This window comes from Notamacropus eugenii, chromosome 1 (genome assembly GCF_028372415.1).
Source record: "Notamacropus eugenii isolate mMacEug1 chromosome 1, mMacEug1.pri_v2, whole genome shotgun sequence".
NCBI classification, from domain to species: Eukaryota; Metazoa; Chordata; class Mammalia; order Diprotodontia; family Macropodidae; genus Notamacropus; species Notamacropus eugenii.
The window spans coordinates 41522993-41541800 of NC_092872.1; the positions used below are offsets into that span (position 1 = coordinate 41522993).

Here is an 18808-nt window from a genome sequence, read left to right on the forward strand (position 1 = left end):
AAGAAAGGGACAGATATGAGAGATGTTATAAAAGTGGAATCAAAAAGATTTGACAACTGATTGTTTATGGAGCAGAGAAAAGTGATGAAAGTAAAGAGCCAAGGGTGAGTCTGGGTTGTAAACCTAGGTGACTGGAAGAAGGATAGTCCCGTTGAAAGAAAGAGGGAAATTAGGAAGAGACACGGGTCTTGAGGAAAAATAATGAGCTTGGTTTTGAACATGTTGAATTAGAGAAGCATATAAGACAGCTGGGCTGAGCTGCCCAGTACAAATATGAACCTAGTACTCAGGAGAGATAAGAACTGGGTATGCAAATGATCTGCATAGAAATGATTTCTGAACCCAGAGGTGTTTATGAAATCACCAAGACATACTGTAGAAAGGAAAGAGGAAATGGTCTAGGACAAGTCCTGGTATACAGTCTTGCACAGGGAGTAATAATAATCCAGCAGAGGAAACTGAGAGGAATTAGTCAAACAGTTGGGGAAAAAAGGCTGTGACAAAATATTGTCATGAAAACCAAACCCAGAGAAGAGAGGAGGGAGAAGGTGGCCAACAATGTCCAAAAAAACATGCAAAGGATGAAGGCTGAGAAAAAGCCATTGGGCTTAACACTAATTTGATCATTGGTATTAATAGTTTCCATTGTAGTAGAGACAGAGGCCAGATTTAATGCATTGAGAGGTGAATTGAAGGTGATAATATATCTAGTAATAATAGCTAGCATTTATATAGTGTTTACTATGAGAGGTGAATTGAAGGTGATAATATATCTAGTAATAATAGCTAGCATTTATATAGTGTTTACTATGAGAGGTGAATTGAAGGTGATAATATATCTAGTAATAATAGCTAGCATTTATATAGTGCTTACTATGTGCCAGGCACTGTGCTGAATGCTTTATAAAGATTATTTCATGTGATCCTCACAACAACCCTGAGAGAAAGATCCTATTTTTATTCCCATTTTCCAGATGAGGAAACTGAGACAACAGAGATAAAATGATTTGCCCAGGGTCACACAACTAGCTAGTAAGTGTCTGAGACCAGATTTGAATTCAAGTCTTCCTGACTGTAGGTTCAGCACTGTATCCATTGCACCATCTAGTAGAAGGTAGGATTTGAACACAGGTCTTTCCAATTCCAACACTCTTACCATGACATTACCTTTTATTGATGAGAGACTGCAGCTATTGAATATCTACTGGAATTCTCTCTGCCAAAAGTAAAGCTGTGGAGAAATTCCTGATTTATCTTAATGCAAATTCTGTCCTTCTAAAAGTACAAGTGACAGGGGGGACTGCTATTCTAAATGTGATTCAAACCAGAAAGGGAGATGAGGCTACTGAAATAGAAATGATAGGAATCCTGAGTGTAAGTGCCCATTCCATCAGAGAGTTCATGAAGGAGCAAAGGAAAACCAGAGTTAGGCCAAAATGGACCCTAGATTTTGGGACAGCAGATTTCAAAGAGTCCAGAGAAAGTATAAAATAGGATCCAATGAGCTATAATGGTCTGAAAGTCTCTTCTCCCTCTTAAAATCAGTGATTATTTAGCATGCTAGTTATCATCTATTATTATAGTCATTTCTGTCTTATATGTTCTTCTAGATGGGAAACTCTTTGAGGTCAGAGAATAATATTTGTTTAGTCCAATTCAGTAAGAATTTACTGAATGTCTATCATACACAAGGTTGTGGGGTTGATTCTGTGGGTACTAAGACAATAACAAAAGTAATTTCCCTAATGGAGCCGATATTATACTAGGCGGATGCAGCATATACTCTGATAAGTAGATACAAGGTGATCTGAGGATGGAAGAGATAATAGGTAACAATTGAGGATATCCAAGAAGGATTCTGAAGTACAGAGATTAATAGGAGAGAGAGTGTATGTCATTAATATTTCTTGGGCATCCTTCTATCACTCATAATGTTTAACACAGAGTTAAACTGAGTCTCAATTTATTAATCAGAAATTCTAAGCAATCCCCACTGACTACTTTTTCCATTTCCAATATCATGCTCCCCAAATATTAGAATAAAACTTATAAAGCAAAACAAGGATATCAAAAGTCATTCTGAGAAAACAAAAAAAAAAACTGATGTGTGCATTTATACTTCTAGACTTGAAATTTATTAACAAAATAACAGTGATAAAAACTGTATGATGAAGAGTATAGTACAGTAAAGAACTATAGGACTGAAATCCAAGGACCTGAAATCCAAGGACCAAGTTTCACCACATGGCCTTGGGCAAGTCACTTAGGACAATGACATAGAGGAGTCTAAAGTCCCTCCCAGGTCCATTAATCTGGAATTTTATTAATGTTTTCCTACTGATCCAAAAAAAATGGAAACAGGAAGATTCTAGGTAGTGAGACAAATGCATATAAAAGATTAGTGTCTAATAAGCCTTTAGAGAATAAAAATTAGGGAAAGAATTCATTGTTTAATAAGATATAGTTGAGGAAGTTAGAAAAGTGGCAAAAAAGATAACAGATCCTTACCTTAAACAACATGACACAATTCTAATAGGAAGGAAAATAAAAAATAGAATGTATTTATCTCAATAATAGAGGGAGAGATGCATTTTTCTATTATTTGGAACAAGATCAATGGATTAAATTATATTAAAATTAAAAATTCTGCACAATAAAAACCAATAAAAATAAAAACAGTATTATGGAAAACAATAATGGAAAATATAATAAATTTAAATAACATTTAAAACATATGAGGAACTAATAAAAATGTTAATGGGCAATGTTGTTGCACAGTGGAAAGAGCCTTACCTTTTGTGTCAAAGGACTGCCTCTGACACTCCCTGTGTCACCTTGGGCCAATCATTCAACTTCCACAGGTGACAGTTTCTTTATCTATAATGTCCCCAGTGCTTCTGAGGCACTGAGGAATCACTGGTCTTTCAGATCCCTCTTAAACTCAATCTCTATAATCATGATCTAATTCCAATTCCATTCCAAATAAATGGTCGAAGCATATGAACAATCTTCAGACAAGGTAATGGAAAAGATTTCTTATAAAATCAGTTTTTAAAAGGTTCAACTTCACTGATGATGCAAATTAAAATAGTAATTTTCAGGTACCACTCCTTACCCATGACAATGGCAAAAATTAATTCCATCCTAGTAGAAATGTAGGGGGAAAATGAGTTACACATGCATTGAATTCAACAAATATTCTTGCAGACCTAATATGTACCAGGTACTGTGTTAGGTAATGGGAATATGACAAAAACAAATCCCTGTCCTGGAAGAAGTAACTTTAGGGGAGGGGAAATAAGGGACTATATGTACATAGATAGATATATGTAAACTATAGGGGTCAATGCAATTGCTACCAATGCTTTTCAGCAACCATGCTGAAGCACTAATGTGAGAGCATTGCCTGTTGTTTATAGTCTAGTACTTCATAAACTGTGGATCATAAAACAATTGGCAACAGTAAAAACAATGATCAAAAATTAATTAAAAATTAAATGTGTAATGAATCTGAGGTGTTTCTGGCAGCTCTTGCCTGTGTTGCATCATGCAACTTCACTGCAGCCTTGGTTCTGAACACAAAGCACAGGCACTTTGCACTACATTTGCCCTCAGGCTACACAGTGCTGCCCAGGAAAATGTGAAAAGGGGTCATGAGTAGAAAAAGTTCAAGAAACCTTAGTTTATACTGGCTGGTGGTCAAGCATTTTACTAGGGTTACTGCTAGTGTATATTAGTCAGAGATGGGCTTTGATGTCAGGTCTTCCAGACTCCAGCCAGAACCAATTATTTTTCCAGTATGCCACATTACTTCATATATACAAACACATTCAGAGTAAAGGAAAAATATTTTATTTTGTGGTGGGGAGAGAGTCAGAGAACGTTACGAATGGGAAGATGAAGAAAGACCACTTATAGGAGATAGCATCTCATCTGTGCTTAAAGACAGGTAGGGATTTAGAGGTAAAGATATGAGCATCTCAGACATGACAGACTGTCTGCAAAAATGCAGATGAAATTTCCTAACTGGAGAGAAGCAAGTAGTAGCTTTATCTAGAACATAGATCATAATAGCTAAGATTATTTAGCATTTATATAGTATGTTAGATTTTCAAAGTTCAGTACAAATAAATATCTTATTTAATCCTCTCAAAAAATGCAAGATAGGTACTTATTATCATCATTTCACATAAAGGTGAAAGTGACTTACCCAGGGTCACACATAAAGTAAGTGGCAGGTCAGATTTGAAACTCAAGTCTTTCTTACTCCAGGTCCACCACTAAGTGCAACCTAGCTGCCTGGAATATAGAGTATTTGAGGAAGATCAGTATGAGATTAGTTTGGAAAGAGATGGGAGCCAGATCACAAAGGGCTTTAAATGCTTGGAGGCATTTGAATATTTTGCTAGAGGCAGTAGGGAGTCATTAAGGCTTCTTGAACCAGATGGTGACATTGGGAGATCTGTGCTTTAGGCACATCAGTTTGACAACTGTGTGAAGCTTGTGTAAACTCTAAACAGAAAGATTGCCTCTTGTCCATGACTGGAACTAAGGAGAAAAGAGTCCGGAAAGATATTGAAGGAATTTGCAGTAGAGAACTAAGGAGAAGAAGGAGCCCTAAACAAATAACCTACATTTTCTTGATAAAATATGAAGTGAGGTCCTCTGCTGAGGAGGATGGAGAGGGTAATATAGGTGACTTTCAGGGGGAAAAAAAGAGGTTTTGAATAGATGCCATGGAGGATAGGAGATTTTAAGAAGTAAATTGAAGAGTAAAATTATGGCTGTAAAGCAATGAGGGATCCATTGAGATTGAATGAAATAGTTTTGTACTAGACCTAGTTGTCAGGGGTGAATGATTTGCTCGAGCACTATTTTATACCACATGAGTAGGAGTGGAAAAGGCAAAGAGTAAGGAAACCAGGATTGAAATTTGAGAAAGGCTTCCAAATGTTTATAGGACAAAGAATTCAAAGATATATGGATCAGCAGGAAGTTGAACTGGTTAATTATTGCATCAGAATTTAAAAGGAAGAAAAATAAAGCCTGAGCAGGGTTGCTGGACTAAGTGGACTAAGTAAGAAGGAAAGGCATGAAGAGGGGAAATGGAGAATGACTGGGGGTTTTGATGAGAATGGACAATAAGTTTAGGAGGTATGAGACATAAAGAGAAATAAAAGAACAGGAAGTTATGGTCAGACGTAAGAATTTCAGAGTTTTTCGTAATAAAAATGAAACACTTAGGAGAAGTGATAAGGTCAAGAGAATGACTCTTCTTGTGTTTGAGGTGGAATGAAGATACAGATCACAAGGGTGCTGAGGAGGTTGATGAGTTGTGTTTAGGGGACTTCAACATGCTTGTTGGGCAGGGGCTGAGATAGAGAGTAGGAGAGTGTGAGCCAGGTATTGAATGCAAAAAAGGAAAGGAAATGACGGAGGAGTACATGCGTTGGTAACAGTGGGAAGGTCTTGAAGTGACTGGGAGGAGCAAGATACCTCCTCCTGGGGCACCAAAGAAGCATTCTGTATGGGAGAGGGTGGGCAGGGTTGCAGTCTCTTCTAAGAGGAGCCAGTTTTCTATGATTTTGTGGAGCTGAAAGGAGTTCAAGAGAAAGAGATCTAATAAGATAGGCTGTTTCTTAGCAATAGAAAGGTGCTCCATAGGACACAATAGGAGGGGATGGGACAGTCAGATTAGGGGCATAGAAAGGAGGCAAAAGGCTAAAATGGGAGTGAGGCAGCAGGTTGGGCAGTAGGAGAAGAGAATGTTCTAAGCAGTCTTCTACTCAACATCCTGGTGACTGGGCCCTTAATTTATGGAACTATAGATTTACTCACCTCACCTCACCAGAAAGACAGAGCCTGATCAGATGTTGCGAGTGCTTGCATTATCAACTTCCCAGGTAGGAGGGGGGAGGATGCCAAATCTTGTACATGGCTGCTAGAATTGCCAGTTGGCAGGATCTGTTTAGAGAGCATGCTGACAGCACACTGAAAAGGTTACCCAAAAAGTCATTCTGCTTGACCCAGCAGTATTGTCATCATTGGAAATATCCAAGAAGAGTATTATCCAAAAGAAAAGTAATTTCTACTCAAAAATTTTCATAGCAGCAGCATTATTTGTTAGTGAGAAAAAACTGGAAGCAACTAGGCACAAATGGGAAATAACAATAAATTTTGATCTCTCACTATAATGAAAATGTATAATGAGAGTAACATAATTATGAGGAGTATAAAAAATCTGTGAAGACTTATAGGTGGAATATTGTAAATTGAAGAAAACAGAACCAGATCAGAGGATAAACTAAAAAAAAGTCTACAAATGGACATAAGATGAATGGGAAAAAAAGCTCAAATGGACATGAATAGTAACAGATGAATTGCAATGAACACTTCACGTAAATAGTTATAAAGCATACTTTTTGTGTTTAAAATAGTTGATAAATTATTTTTTAAGAATAAGTTTTTGAGAAGTAGAGATAAAATTGCTGTATTTCAAAAATGTGGTTTAGCTTTCCTTTTTGGTTAATGTACCATGGATAAACCATTGGGGATCTTTTATTTACCTTTGTAAAAGTAGAGCCTAGAATGAGAACAGTGGCACCAGAAAGCATCCTTTATGGGACAACAGAAATGCTTACTGAAGCATGGCATAGAAATCATAGCTAGATTTGAAATCAAGAGACAATGTTGAATGACTTCAAGATTTACCAGTTGTGTAACTGTGCAAATAACTATCCTCTGTCAGCCTCAGTTTACTCATCTATAAAATAAAGCCTGTGCTACCTACCATAATTGCATAGTTGTGAGAGAAACCTGGGAGAGCAGGTTTCCCCTTACTTGAGGTCTTTAAAGCAAAATCTTTTGCTGGCATTGATTTATCACAGAGAAAACAAAGTTATCTACATCAGTGTGTGTTGAAAGTAAGCAGTCTCCCTTTTTCTTGCATGTTAATACTGTATCAAGGTTTATTAAAGAAATGGCATAGCTGGCCAGTTTACAGATGGATAGATAGTAGAGGGGATGCAAATGCTACCAGAGCCCCCTTGGGTGCTTACTCTGGACATTTAAAAGAGAAAACAAAACCTTGATATTATGCTATTGTCTGCCATTCCACATATTTTCACAAGAAATTTATGAGAATTTCAAAATATGCTCTATTTCTATATTCAAAATTATTAAAAGTATTATCATAATGACAGCATACATTTTGCAGCATTTTGTAGTTTCCAGTGTATGTTCAAATGAATCATCTAATTTATACAAATTATCATTAAAGTATTTGTCATACCTGTTCATCATGGAGAATTTGGGGGCAGACCTGTGATTTCATCAGTAATGTGGAACTTTTGAGGTATGGGAACTCCTCCAAACCCGCTTATCAGCAGCCCCTCTATAATTATAGTCTTTTGTAATATTGAATACCACTGAAAGTTTAAGTAATGCCAGTACTCACACTTGCATCACGGACAGAACTTAAATCCATGTTTTCCTGATTCCAACCTTAAATTTCATCAGATTGTTACAAAGATGAAATTGGTTTTTCCTTCTTAATTACATGGCCTAAATGTCACTTGACATTTTGAAACTGGTCATCTTAAAGCAGGAGGTAGAAGTCACTCAAGAATTTCATTAGGTAAAAGATAGTGTAAATTTACCAAGACAAAGAGTCATATTTATTCATACCTATTATGTGTAAAAATGATTTCTTACTAATGTGGCAGTGATTTCAAATGGAAAGACAGTTTCTCTGATAACACTGCCTCTGTTGGCTCTATATTGTTTTTCTTTTATATGTCATTTCTACTGTCATTTCTGCTGTGTCTGTGTCACCATCACCCCATGATAGAATGAGATACATATGCTCTGTAGGGTAAGACATAATACAGTTATAGCATATTAGTTCATGCTAATGATATTTTGGAAGAACCCACCCTGTAAGGCAAAACCAAAAGAGGGTGGGTGGAGTATCTCTTTGAACATTTGCAAAGATGTCTTTGCACATTAGCATTAAAATACTATAATACCTTAAATGCAGGATCTGCAATAACATTTTCCTTTCATGGCAAAAGAGAACAAATATTGAATATTCTCTTAGTGGGAAGATACAAAAAAAAAAAAAAAAAAAGAATAGTTTCTGTTCCACATCTGTGTCTTTGAATTGTGAAAGTCAAGAATGTTTTCTCATAACCTTGGAAAAATACACTGGGGTTCTCAGGACTATATTCTGATTGTAATTAAAGAATATTCACTGTAGTTTCCTTTTGTGAGGGGGCTTATCCACCAGGAGTGGGGTAGGGGTGGAGGGAGGAGGAAAAATACTTTTTTTAAGTGAAACCTATTCATTAGTCAATTTTGAAGCAAAAAATTGAACTTGAACAAACCTATCAAAATTTCTCTGGTCAGCCTTTTATTACTATCTTGTCTTGAGCCCTTTTTTTAATGACATCTATTATCAGATTGAAATGGCGATTGAGACGCTGCAAAAGTCTGACGGTCTGTCCACTCACAGAAGCTCTCTTCTCAACAGCCATGTAAGTTGCCTCTTCTTCATGTACACTAACTTCTTTGCTTGTTCTGCATGTTTAGCTTGCCTCTAAATGCTTGTTTTATTTATTTTGCTTCTTAACCTTCCTTTCTCAGCCACTTACAATCTTTACATCATTCTTGGTTTAGCAAAGTATCTCAAAACTAGAGACCTTGGGGTCTCTTAATTAGGCTTTGATAAAACCTTTTGGATAAAAACTTAACACATTTTAAATTTAGTAATTTTATATTTATGTAAAAGTAGCTAGTAGGGAATTTGGAAATCTTATCTTTGATTTGGATTTACCATGGAGAAAACATCTAAATCTGTATTGATTTGTGGTATAAGTAGACAATCTACTTTCTCCTGATGTATATAAGTAACAATTCGGTTTTTTAAAGCAGCTTAATGGTAGAGCCAGCAAAATACTTTTAAATGTCATAGAGATGCAAGTAAGGTGCTGTCAGACATCTGTGTCCATTTGTGCAGCCTTGAAGGTCCCGGGTCTATAAAGAATTGAAACTAGTCTCCTAATAAAGAGGAAAGAGAGAAAGAAGGAAGATAAAGGAGAGAAGATAAAGGAAGTACAGAGTGTGTGAGAATGCCATGTTTTGAACTGAAGTTAAGAAAACAGAATGAGAACTATATTTTTTAGGCCACTAGTGCTCATTGTTATCAGTTACAACATAACTGGTAAGTGTGGAAGGCACTGAGACAAATTTTACAAATTAGTAAACTAATAATTTTATATGAAATTTTATTAACTTATACTCAGATATTTGTAATCTTTCATATACAGTGCTTTAAAATGCTTTTAGAAGGTGTTTTCTGAATAGATTAAATAGATTTTTTAACATGGATAAAAAGTTTATTTTAAATGGACATTCTGTTAAATTTATAGCAATAAATTTTTAGGAAAACAAGTTCTCTCCTTTGATTATATAATACCAATATCCTATATTCAGGAGTAAAGTTATTTAGAATATTTAGGTGATTCCCTTTTTCTTCCTTTCCCCAATCTTTAACTAAAAAATCCTATATTGTAATATAGAAGTGAGGAAAGGAAAGGAGAGAAGAGGAGAGGTTAAAATTTTTATGTGGATTTGATCATTTGAATTATCCAATTTAGTATAGTTTCATTTTATGAAAGTTATACCTTTGCTTTATATGCAGAGGTTTTAACACATAGTATGAGAAGATCCATTAAGGTGAAATTGAGATTCTTTTTATGAACTGAATGAAGATAAAAGAAAAAAAATTCTGAAAATTTTTAGTTAATGTTTCAAAACTATAGTAGATCTCTTCATTTGTTCTGATGTACTTCTGCTTAAATGAGAAAGTTTTAAGTTGTCTTAATGTGAATGGGGCAAAGATTCATAATAAACAGGTTAGGAGGTGTGGATAATGACTGTAATTTAGAAGAAATTAATTTGGTGAAAGAGTGACATAAGCATTGAGGAAAAATAATAGTATATATTCCATGGCTCCTCTTTTTTTGAGGTCATCCTAAGATGTTGGTAATGTGTGTATAGTGTCCCTTTGTGGAGATTTAAGTGAAAAATATCTTCTATATATCACAATTTTTCTTTTTGTATTTTTGTTGAAATCTGTACCTGTATATTGTTATGTTAAAGGCAATTTGCAAGATACTATTAGCAGAGAGGAAGATAAGAGTAAACTATTTGTATTTTGACCTTGTGACATAAAATTTGTGGAATTTTCATTGTCCTTGTGGGGAAAAAAATATATAGGAACATGAGAATCCATCAAAATCAACTTTTAACTCTTAAACTTAACTATTAACTTTTTACTCTGCAAATGTTTAGGCTCTTTGTCCCACAGTAAAATTCCATTCAGATTTTATTTTTACCTGGTTAATTCATATATGTGACACTGCATATATTTAAATTTGAATTCTATTTTATTACCTTTTTCATTTGGGAGTTTTAATAAACAATAATGTACGTATGAGAGCATATTTGTGTGTTTTTAACTGTTGGTTTGTTTAAATTTTTCAAATATGTTGTTTTTGAAATTTTCTCTTGTAGAATGCTTGAAGAAATAATTAATGTTAATGAAGGTGTGAATGAAGCAGCATAAACAGCAGACAAATGTTTCTCACTGTGTCTTCAGATTGTTTATTACCTAGCATGGAAAAAATCATAATCATTCATGTTACTTTTCAGTGCCAGTGGCTTTCTTAGCGGGTAGAAACAATGGTTGTAAATACTTGCAAATGTACTGATAATTTTTTCTCTCCTAAGTCTTACCTATGATATCTTCAAATTCCATAAATTTACTTATAACCATACCTAAAGTAGAGTTCTTTGGGAACATAGTTGATTTGCCAGCAGGATTTAGTGTAACAATGTAAACAGATACTGTTCATCAGTTACATATATAACCATGCTCACGGACAAATGCCCTACTAGAAGCACCCCTGTTAATTTTAGCGATCTTCAGAATGTTCCCAATCTTGTAAGAATAAAACCTCTTTTTCTTTCTTTTGCCCCTTGGAGATTAATGATACTCCTAATTTTAAATATGTTTAAGAAATTTGAATCAGTTCTTTGAATAAATTTTGAGTAACACCCAACTGTTAAAGGTTTTATAGATTTGTAAACTTAATTGGTTTTCAATTGAGTGGAAAATTTCTAGTGAAAAGATTTTTGAAACCATTAACTTTTAGATGTTCAGTAAATTAACTTACTGGTATTCTTTATTATATGTAAAAAGGCACATAGCATAAATTTAAGTTAATTGAATTCATAAGGTGATAAATTCAGTTCTTTTTTTTAACTAAAGATTTTGACTTAGGGAAACTGTTCTGTCTAGCAAGGTATTAGTTCCCCAATTACTTAATTTCCATAGAAAGGCATCCTCCTTGTCACCTCATATGTGGCTTTAGGGAGAAAAAGCTAGTTGTATGATCATAGGATAAAGCTGGAAGGAACTTTGGAAATCATGTATTCCAACTCCCTCATTTTCTATATGGAAAACTGAGGCCCAATAAAAAAGGTACTGGCTCTGGAGAGAGGAATCAGTTTAAATCCAGCCTCTAGGGCTTGCTATGTGTGCCCTTCAACCCAAGTTGGTTACTCTCCTTTCTCAATTTTCTTATCTGTAAAATAAGGGGATTGGCTAGATGTCCTTTCAGGTTCCTTCCAATTCTAGATGATTTCAAGTGACATGGCCAAAGTCACACAGGTAAGAAGTAACTAAGCCTTCAATGCAAACCCAGATATTCCTGAGTTCAAATCCAGTTCTCTTTTCCATGATATTGCTCCCCAGGCTATTTTTCATATAGGAAGAAGAGATTACTTCTTAGTAAATAAAATAGATGGTAGGACATAAAGTTAAAAGTAACCTTAGAGATGAGCTACCCATCTTCATGTCATAAGAACCAAAGCTTATGAAAGTAAATTTCCACCCAGTGAAATTCATTTAATACTTTTCCAATTTTTCTCTAGAAATTTTCCATTCAACTAAAAACTAATTAAATTCACAAAGGTTTATATGATTCCTTTAGCACTTAGAAATCAACTAGAACTTATACAAAGGACCAAATAGACCAGCTAAAAGAAACCCAGAGATAAAGACTTGAATCTTAGTTTATGGGATCATTGCTTTCCATCCATGTTATCCCCTTTACTATGTGACCTTAGTTATTTGTGTAGCTGCATCCTCACGTGGTGCAGGTCCCACCTTTCCCTACATGTTCTCATCTCAGGTAGCCATTCCTCTAGTTATTCTAATATTTTGTGGATATCAAAACACTCAGGTTGCCCAACTCTTATCACTCATACTTGAATCATCATGACCAGCCCACCTCCTTTTGAAGATTAAACTTAATTTCACAGAAACCCATGAAATTATACTTTCTAATTAAAACTGTTGCCACATTTTGATTCATCTTTATGTTTTTATCTCTTTATTAAAATAGGGAGTGATAAATTTGATTTTGAAATGTTTTTATTTAATATACTGGTGACTATATTTTTTATAACCTTTGAATCAAACTCTAAGGAACATCACAACAGTTATGAATCAGCCCTTTGTCATCTGAATACCAATAATCTTCATCATACTTTTCCACCTTGAATTATCAAAGCAGCCAATTATAAATGAGCTATCTTAAAGTCATTTTCAAAAAAATTATGATTTTTATAATATGTTGTGATTATGTGAAGAGGTTACAACTTCATTTTTTTTTTTTGATATTTGAAGGTTATTTTAAAGAAAAACACAACTCTAAATTAGCACCATTAGCAAATTAGCACCAAAGTACTTGAGTACTCAAGTTGTTTTTTTTTTCTTAAGAAAACAAGCAAAGTGCTCTATATATGTTAATGGAAGGAATAATGATTCAAATACAGACAGTCCCCAATTAAGAACAGAATGTGTTCCACAATTTTGTGAATTGATTATTTGGATACACACATTACCATGTAAACAATGCTGTAAATAATGGTTTAAGTTCCTAAGCCTAGTCCTATATTGCAGATGATTATGTAATATGTAGTACAGCTAAACTACAGAGTTAGAACCAAATGATCAATATCCCGTTATAACAGTTTCGCTGTTATAGCTACTGTGGGCTGTTATAACAGCGATGAGGAGCTCTTGACTATAACTAGCAACAAGAAAGAATTCCTGCCCTCTATTCCATACCAACTCTAGTAAAGAGTATAATTACATTGATGAGTCTTAATCTTGGATTCCAGCAACTGCAAGTGGGAGTACGTAAGTTAGGGCAGCTCTGTCAGAGATTACCTTTCCTGGAGGTGAGCACCAATAAGGCAGTGTTATGATCCTTTCACCAGTCAGCTAAAGCCTAGGGACCTTTTTTTCAGAATAATGTTTTTAAATGCATAAAATATGTAGGATTACAAAAGAAACCAAAAGTTAGTGAAAAGAAGAATAAGTTTTTCCCATCCAAGTTGACAGACACCCTGAAATCTGTCTACAAACATATTGGGGGATCTTTGGACTTTAGGTTAAAAATTCCTGTTATAGAGAGAAGGGCTCTGATTAACAAAGAGTGGGGACAGCATCATTTGAAAATTATTTGTTTGTGATTGAAGGACCATCTGCGTTTTCACATGAAGAAATGTACTTTGGAAGACTGCTTAGAAACAAAGATTTAAATGAAGAGATCTTAACATTTTTACGTTGTAGATCACTTAGCAGTCTGGTGAAGACTATTGGTTCTTTCTCAGAATGTTCATAAGTGCATAAAATAAAATATATAGAATTACAAAATTTAAAAATCATATTGAAATGTAGTTATCAAAAAAAATTAAGTTTGCAGACCCCAGGTTACAAACCCCTGCCCTAGATAATAGGGTATATAATCTGCCTAAATAAAATAATAACCCATTGTCTTCATCACACTAGAATTTTACTAGCTTCCTGATCACTTTTTTAACCTCTATTTCTTTTAATTACTGTGAGAGTGGGATAGGCACTTACCCATCTTTATCCCCACTCCGACATGTGCATTGAAATGCAGTCCTTAAGTATTACTATTTCATAATGCTATGATGAAATATCAGTGTAAAATGGAACCATGTATAGAACCTGGCTAATTCATCCCGTGCAAGTTGTACATAGTACCTGGTTGAGCTTAGTAATGTCAAATAATGTTCATCTCTGATACCATTAAGGAATATTAAATTTTGTATCTCTGTAGAATTTAGTCTAATATGTAAGTTAAAGAGTTGGGAGAGGTGAGGGACATCTATTTTAATATAGGATGCAAATCATACAACTCAACCTCCTTTGTGTTCTTTCATAAGAATAATATATCTTTTTATATTCAAGTTCATTCAGGAATGGTGCTGAAAGGGTCACTTCCTTATATTCTTTGTAATTAAAAGGATTAACATATGGTCATACAGACTCTTCCTCATTTACTATATATATATATAGTTTTCTGAAAAGATCAGTTTTTTGTTTTCAAAACATAAGTTCATTATAAGTATAATTTATGATTAAGAGATCTCTACTGATTTAAAAAAAAAATCCTTTTAATTCATAGCTACCTCTCTCATAGTTTCCTGGGATACTGTCTTATTGCTTAGCATTAAAAAGTCCTGACCTTCAAATGGTTTCATTATTTTAATGGATTTTTATTTCGCTCCTAATTTAGTTTCTCATTTTTTTTACTACAAAGATCATGTGGCTAAGGGATTTGCAATCTGTTTAAATAGCGTTTTATCTAAACTAAAGGCAGTTTTACTGTTTTACATTTTTCTTTATATTTATTCTTAGTTGTAAATATTCAGCTTTGCTAATAGTGGAAGGTTTTTTGCCAATGTATGGACAACGTAGATTGCATAAATGCATATTTGAAAATGGTTTAAATTTGTCATAGCTTATTGTAATTATTTTTGAATTGTAGATATCTTAAAATTTAATTTAATTTTTAAAAAGCCATAGGGACATTTATTTTCTTTCCTATTTATAATTCAGTAAATGATCATCTTGTGCCTTTTGCCACTGAAATATACCCAGCCTAAAGCAAAAATCTTTGTTTTATGTTCCTCTTTGATTTTGCTATGCCAGCATTGTAAATATAAGTTATGACTGAAATCAGGTCTGTCAAAATGTATATCATTAGTAATCGGCACTGAAAATGAATCCAAATAGGTTATAATTCATCTGGGAAAAAAGTTCCAAATGTTACATCTAGAAATTAATTGGGAAATGCATTTTTTTATTTGTCAATCAGTTTTTCCCTTTGGGAAAAATGGAAAAATTTCACCTTCCTTAATCTATCCTGATTAACACAGATTAAATGCAAAGGTTGCAATTTGTAATTATCTTGGTTTCCACCCTTAGATATGCTTATGTCTGTTCATTAGCAGACTAATCAGGTTTTTATAAACCAAGGTAAAGGTTAAAAGTTTCCTATGGTATATTTTATGGGTTTTTAAGTCATACTTATAAACAAGTAATTTAAAAGACATTTGTAAAATTCCATAACCGGGTAAGCTTAGTTTTTATTAAAGGGAAAAAAGCCCAAAGAACTAAATTTATTTAATAATAAAATTAAAAACAAGGAGGGCAGGGTGAAAGATTTTGATTTGGAGGGAAAGGACTTGGATTCAGATCCTTACTCTGCTGCTTACTGGCTGTGTGACCTTGGACTCTCTGTAGCTGTTTTCTCATTTGTAAAATGAGGAATTGGACTCCAAGGTTTTCCTGGATCTACTCTGTGATCCTCATTTTATGACTATGTTCCATTTAAAGTAAAATTTAATGTAAGAATAATATGTCCAAAAGTCTCAAGTATACCTCTAGGTATCTTTAAAATTGTTTTTATTAGCACAATAGACTCTAATTGCTTAATCAGTGATTTGAAACAATCCCTTGACTGTTCATGTTACTCTCAAAATAAAATAAAAACTTTTACAAATTATATTTTGGAACCCAAAGACCTAATTTGCAATTTCATGATGTTTGTGGATCCTGACTGTACCTTTAAAAAATAGGCATTTCCAATAGGTAGATTACTATCTACTGCTAAATATTCAATTATTACTTGGTAGTTACTAAATGTCTGACAACTGTCCTCCTCAGTTTTCTCACCCCTTCCCTTTCTAGTAATTTTCTGGGATTGTCAAGTGTGAGGGGAGGAAAGCAAGATCTCCTCCCCTACTTTTGGCAGGAACTGTGCTACCTGCTCTTACTCCATCTCTGAGTGAGCATATATGACTCAAAGGAAATGAAAAATAGCTCTTCCACATAAAAAGGATTAAAGAACCCCTCTATTAATGGAAGACAACAAAGATGTATTCAACAAAATAACAGCTAGTGAATTTGAGGGATATCCTCATGACTGTAACCAAATCCCAGTTAGAACCTAATTGCCAAGATTTTGTCATTTATTATGAAGGAAGAAAATGGAATTGGGACTTGTAGAAATATTCTTTGAAGGACATGCAAATCTACTCTTAGGTGGCAACTACCTATCAAGACATCACATACACACACACGCACACACATACACACACATACATATTCTCTGGATATATACATATATACACATAATATATGTATACAATATACATATGATCTTTGGATAAAATATGTGTATACATGTATATGTATATGCATGTACATATGTGTATTTTGTGCATATTAAACATGTATGTCAGAAAATAATCAAGTTGTAGTGATTGATAGTTTTTTTGACCATCTGAACAGCCATTTCTGTTTTACCACACAACTGATCCATTCTGTTTGTGGGGATCATTATTACTATGACTGAAAAAACCTAATTGACCGTTAAATATTCACTTGGTGGCAATTCTTTGGTGGCTATGACTAATGTAAATTGGAAATGAGGCACTCATGTAGATAATTTTAACTCCCAATACCCAATTATTATGTGAATCTTTCCAGCAAATGCCTATTTTTGTTATGAATTATTTGGATAGTATTCTCTGTTTTGTTTATGTGGAGATAGCCTTTAACTCTAAACTATTTTAAAGTTAAGCATGAGGTAACAAGCATTGGTTATCTGATTTCATGGAATAAAATTTGTTACTATCCTAACAATCTTTTGCAGCATTACTGGTGAATCAAATATTTTATAAAATTTGCTTGTTGTAATTATCAAAATTTATTGTTCTTTTGATTTCCTCAGATGATTTATTTTAAAGCTAAAAGGAAATCTTCATGAGAAACTAATGCAAATAAAATTTTCAGGAGTATATCTTCATGTCAACTAATTAAATCTGGCCAGAAGACAAATATAAAATTAAGGAAGTTAATAGAAATAATTGCATTTATGTTTTGGATTGAACAGATTATTTTAGTTTGGCTTCCTGCAGCAGTAAAAGTATTTGATATCATGTTCATTTAAACATCCTAAAAATATTTGTGCAGTTTGGGATGTAAGGCAGTTGTATCAATTAAACTTTTCCTAGTATCTTTTAAAATTTATCCTTTCAACTTTAAGCTTCTCATATGTAACCTTAGGACTTTTTCCCCAGCTATTCCCAGTAAATTTGCTCAGGATTCTTGCATTTTTTTACCCCTTTTTGTTGAGATTCTATCCCTCAGGGCTTCCCTTAAAATATTTATTAATTTGTATGGAAAATAGATCTTATAATCCCCTGAATCAAACTTCTTCCCTTTTGCTTTGTTGATTTTCTGTGTGTCTCACATTGCCACTACTCAGTTAAACAGGACTATAACTTCATGTATTTGCTTTGTCAAATATTTTTTCTCCTCTGCTTCATTTATACTCTATTATGAATCATTATGCAGATAGCAAATATACCTTCTATATTTACTAGAAGAATGCTAACAAAAGGCAAGCCAATCAACTGTGCTTATATATGGAGCCTAATTGAAAAGAGACCAAAAATTTTGGTCACTATAGCTTTCTGAACCCTATGGAAATAGCCCAGTTTAACTATATAGATGACCTGAAACAGATTGGACCAAAATAAAACTTAAGGCAAGTCTGATTCAGGTGCAGTCATATAAGTAGAATTTTTGATTTCAAAAACAAAACCAAGGAAAGAGATGTTAGTTTGAACTTCACATAACTAGAATTACTACTTATCTATCACATTCTTGCTGCTGCCATCTAAATTATGGATGAATATCGTTGTTTATAGGAGAGTCAATCAGATGACATTTAGGAAAGCATTAGAATGCCTTGGGCAAAATTATTACAACTGTCACAAGTGAGAAATTTTATGAGTAATTCAAGCTATTAGTAACACCTGTAATAATGATAATAAAATAAAATTCAAAATACACAAATTTTCTTTTTTCTCATATATTTGTAAAGGTCTAAATATTTATGAAAAGATGTACAAATATTTCTGAGTCTATTAAAGAGACTAAATGTATGTTACCAGTTCATTAGGATGATATATGCTAAATTACCAAATACTTATTTTTGCCTGTTAAATAATTATAAGAAAGAACAATTTTCTTTGGGGCCTAGTAAATAAGCCAGCTTTTTTGCTGAGGAGGTCTCATGGTGGAGAGGACTCTGGATTTAGAATCAGAATTGTATTCAAATCCCACCTCCATCAATTACTGTTACTACCTGAGTCACTTAAGGCCTCAGTTTCTGCATTTGTAAAATGAAGTGGTTGGACTTGATGACATACAATGTCCCTTCTACCTTTAAGTCTGTGATCCTATGGTCCTAAGGTGAGTTTTATGGTGGAATGACTGTGTGACCAGAAGCCATCAGAAGAGTTTTTATGCTGGCTTTGCCACTTTCATGTCATACGTTAGTTACTGAAATGT

The 18808-nt window shown here is 33.8% G+C and overlaps 1 protein-coding gene across 7 annotated transcripts in view; it reads left to right on the forward strand.

The window, feature by feature from the left end:
- The window catches only part of RFX3 (regulatory factor X3), a 330189-nt gene that overhangs the window by 230285 nt on the left and 81096 nt on the right, over window positions 1–18808 (forward strand). For 6 of the 7 annotated variants that reach the window (XM_072597449.1, XM_072597443.1, XM_072597457.1 and 3 more), the window contains exon 5: window positions 8460–8534. The exons of the other annotated variant lie outside the window; for it this stretch is intronic. In XM_072597449.1, coding sequence (XP_072453550.1) covers window positions 8460–8534 — 75 coding nt within the window. The remainder of the gene's footprint in view (window positions 1–8459; window positions 8535–18808) is intronic. 7 annotated transcript variants of the gene reach the window in all.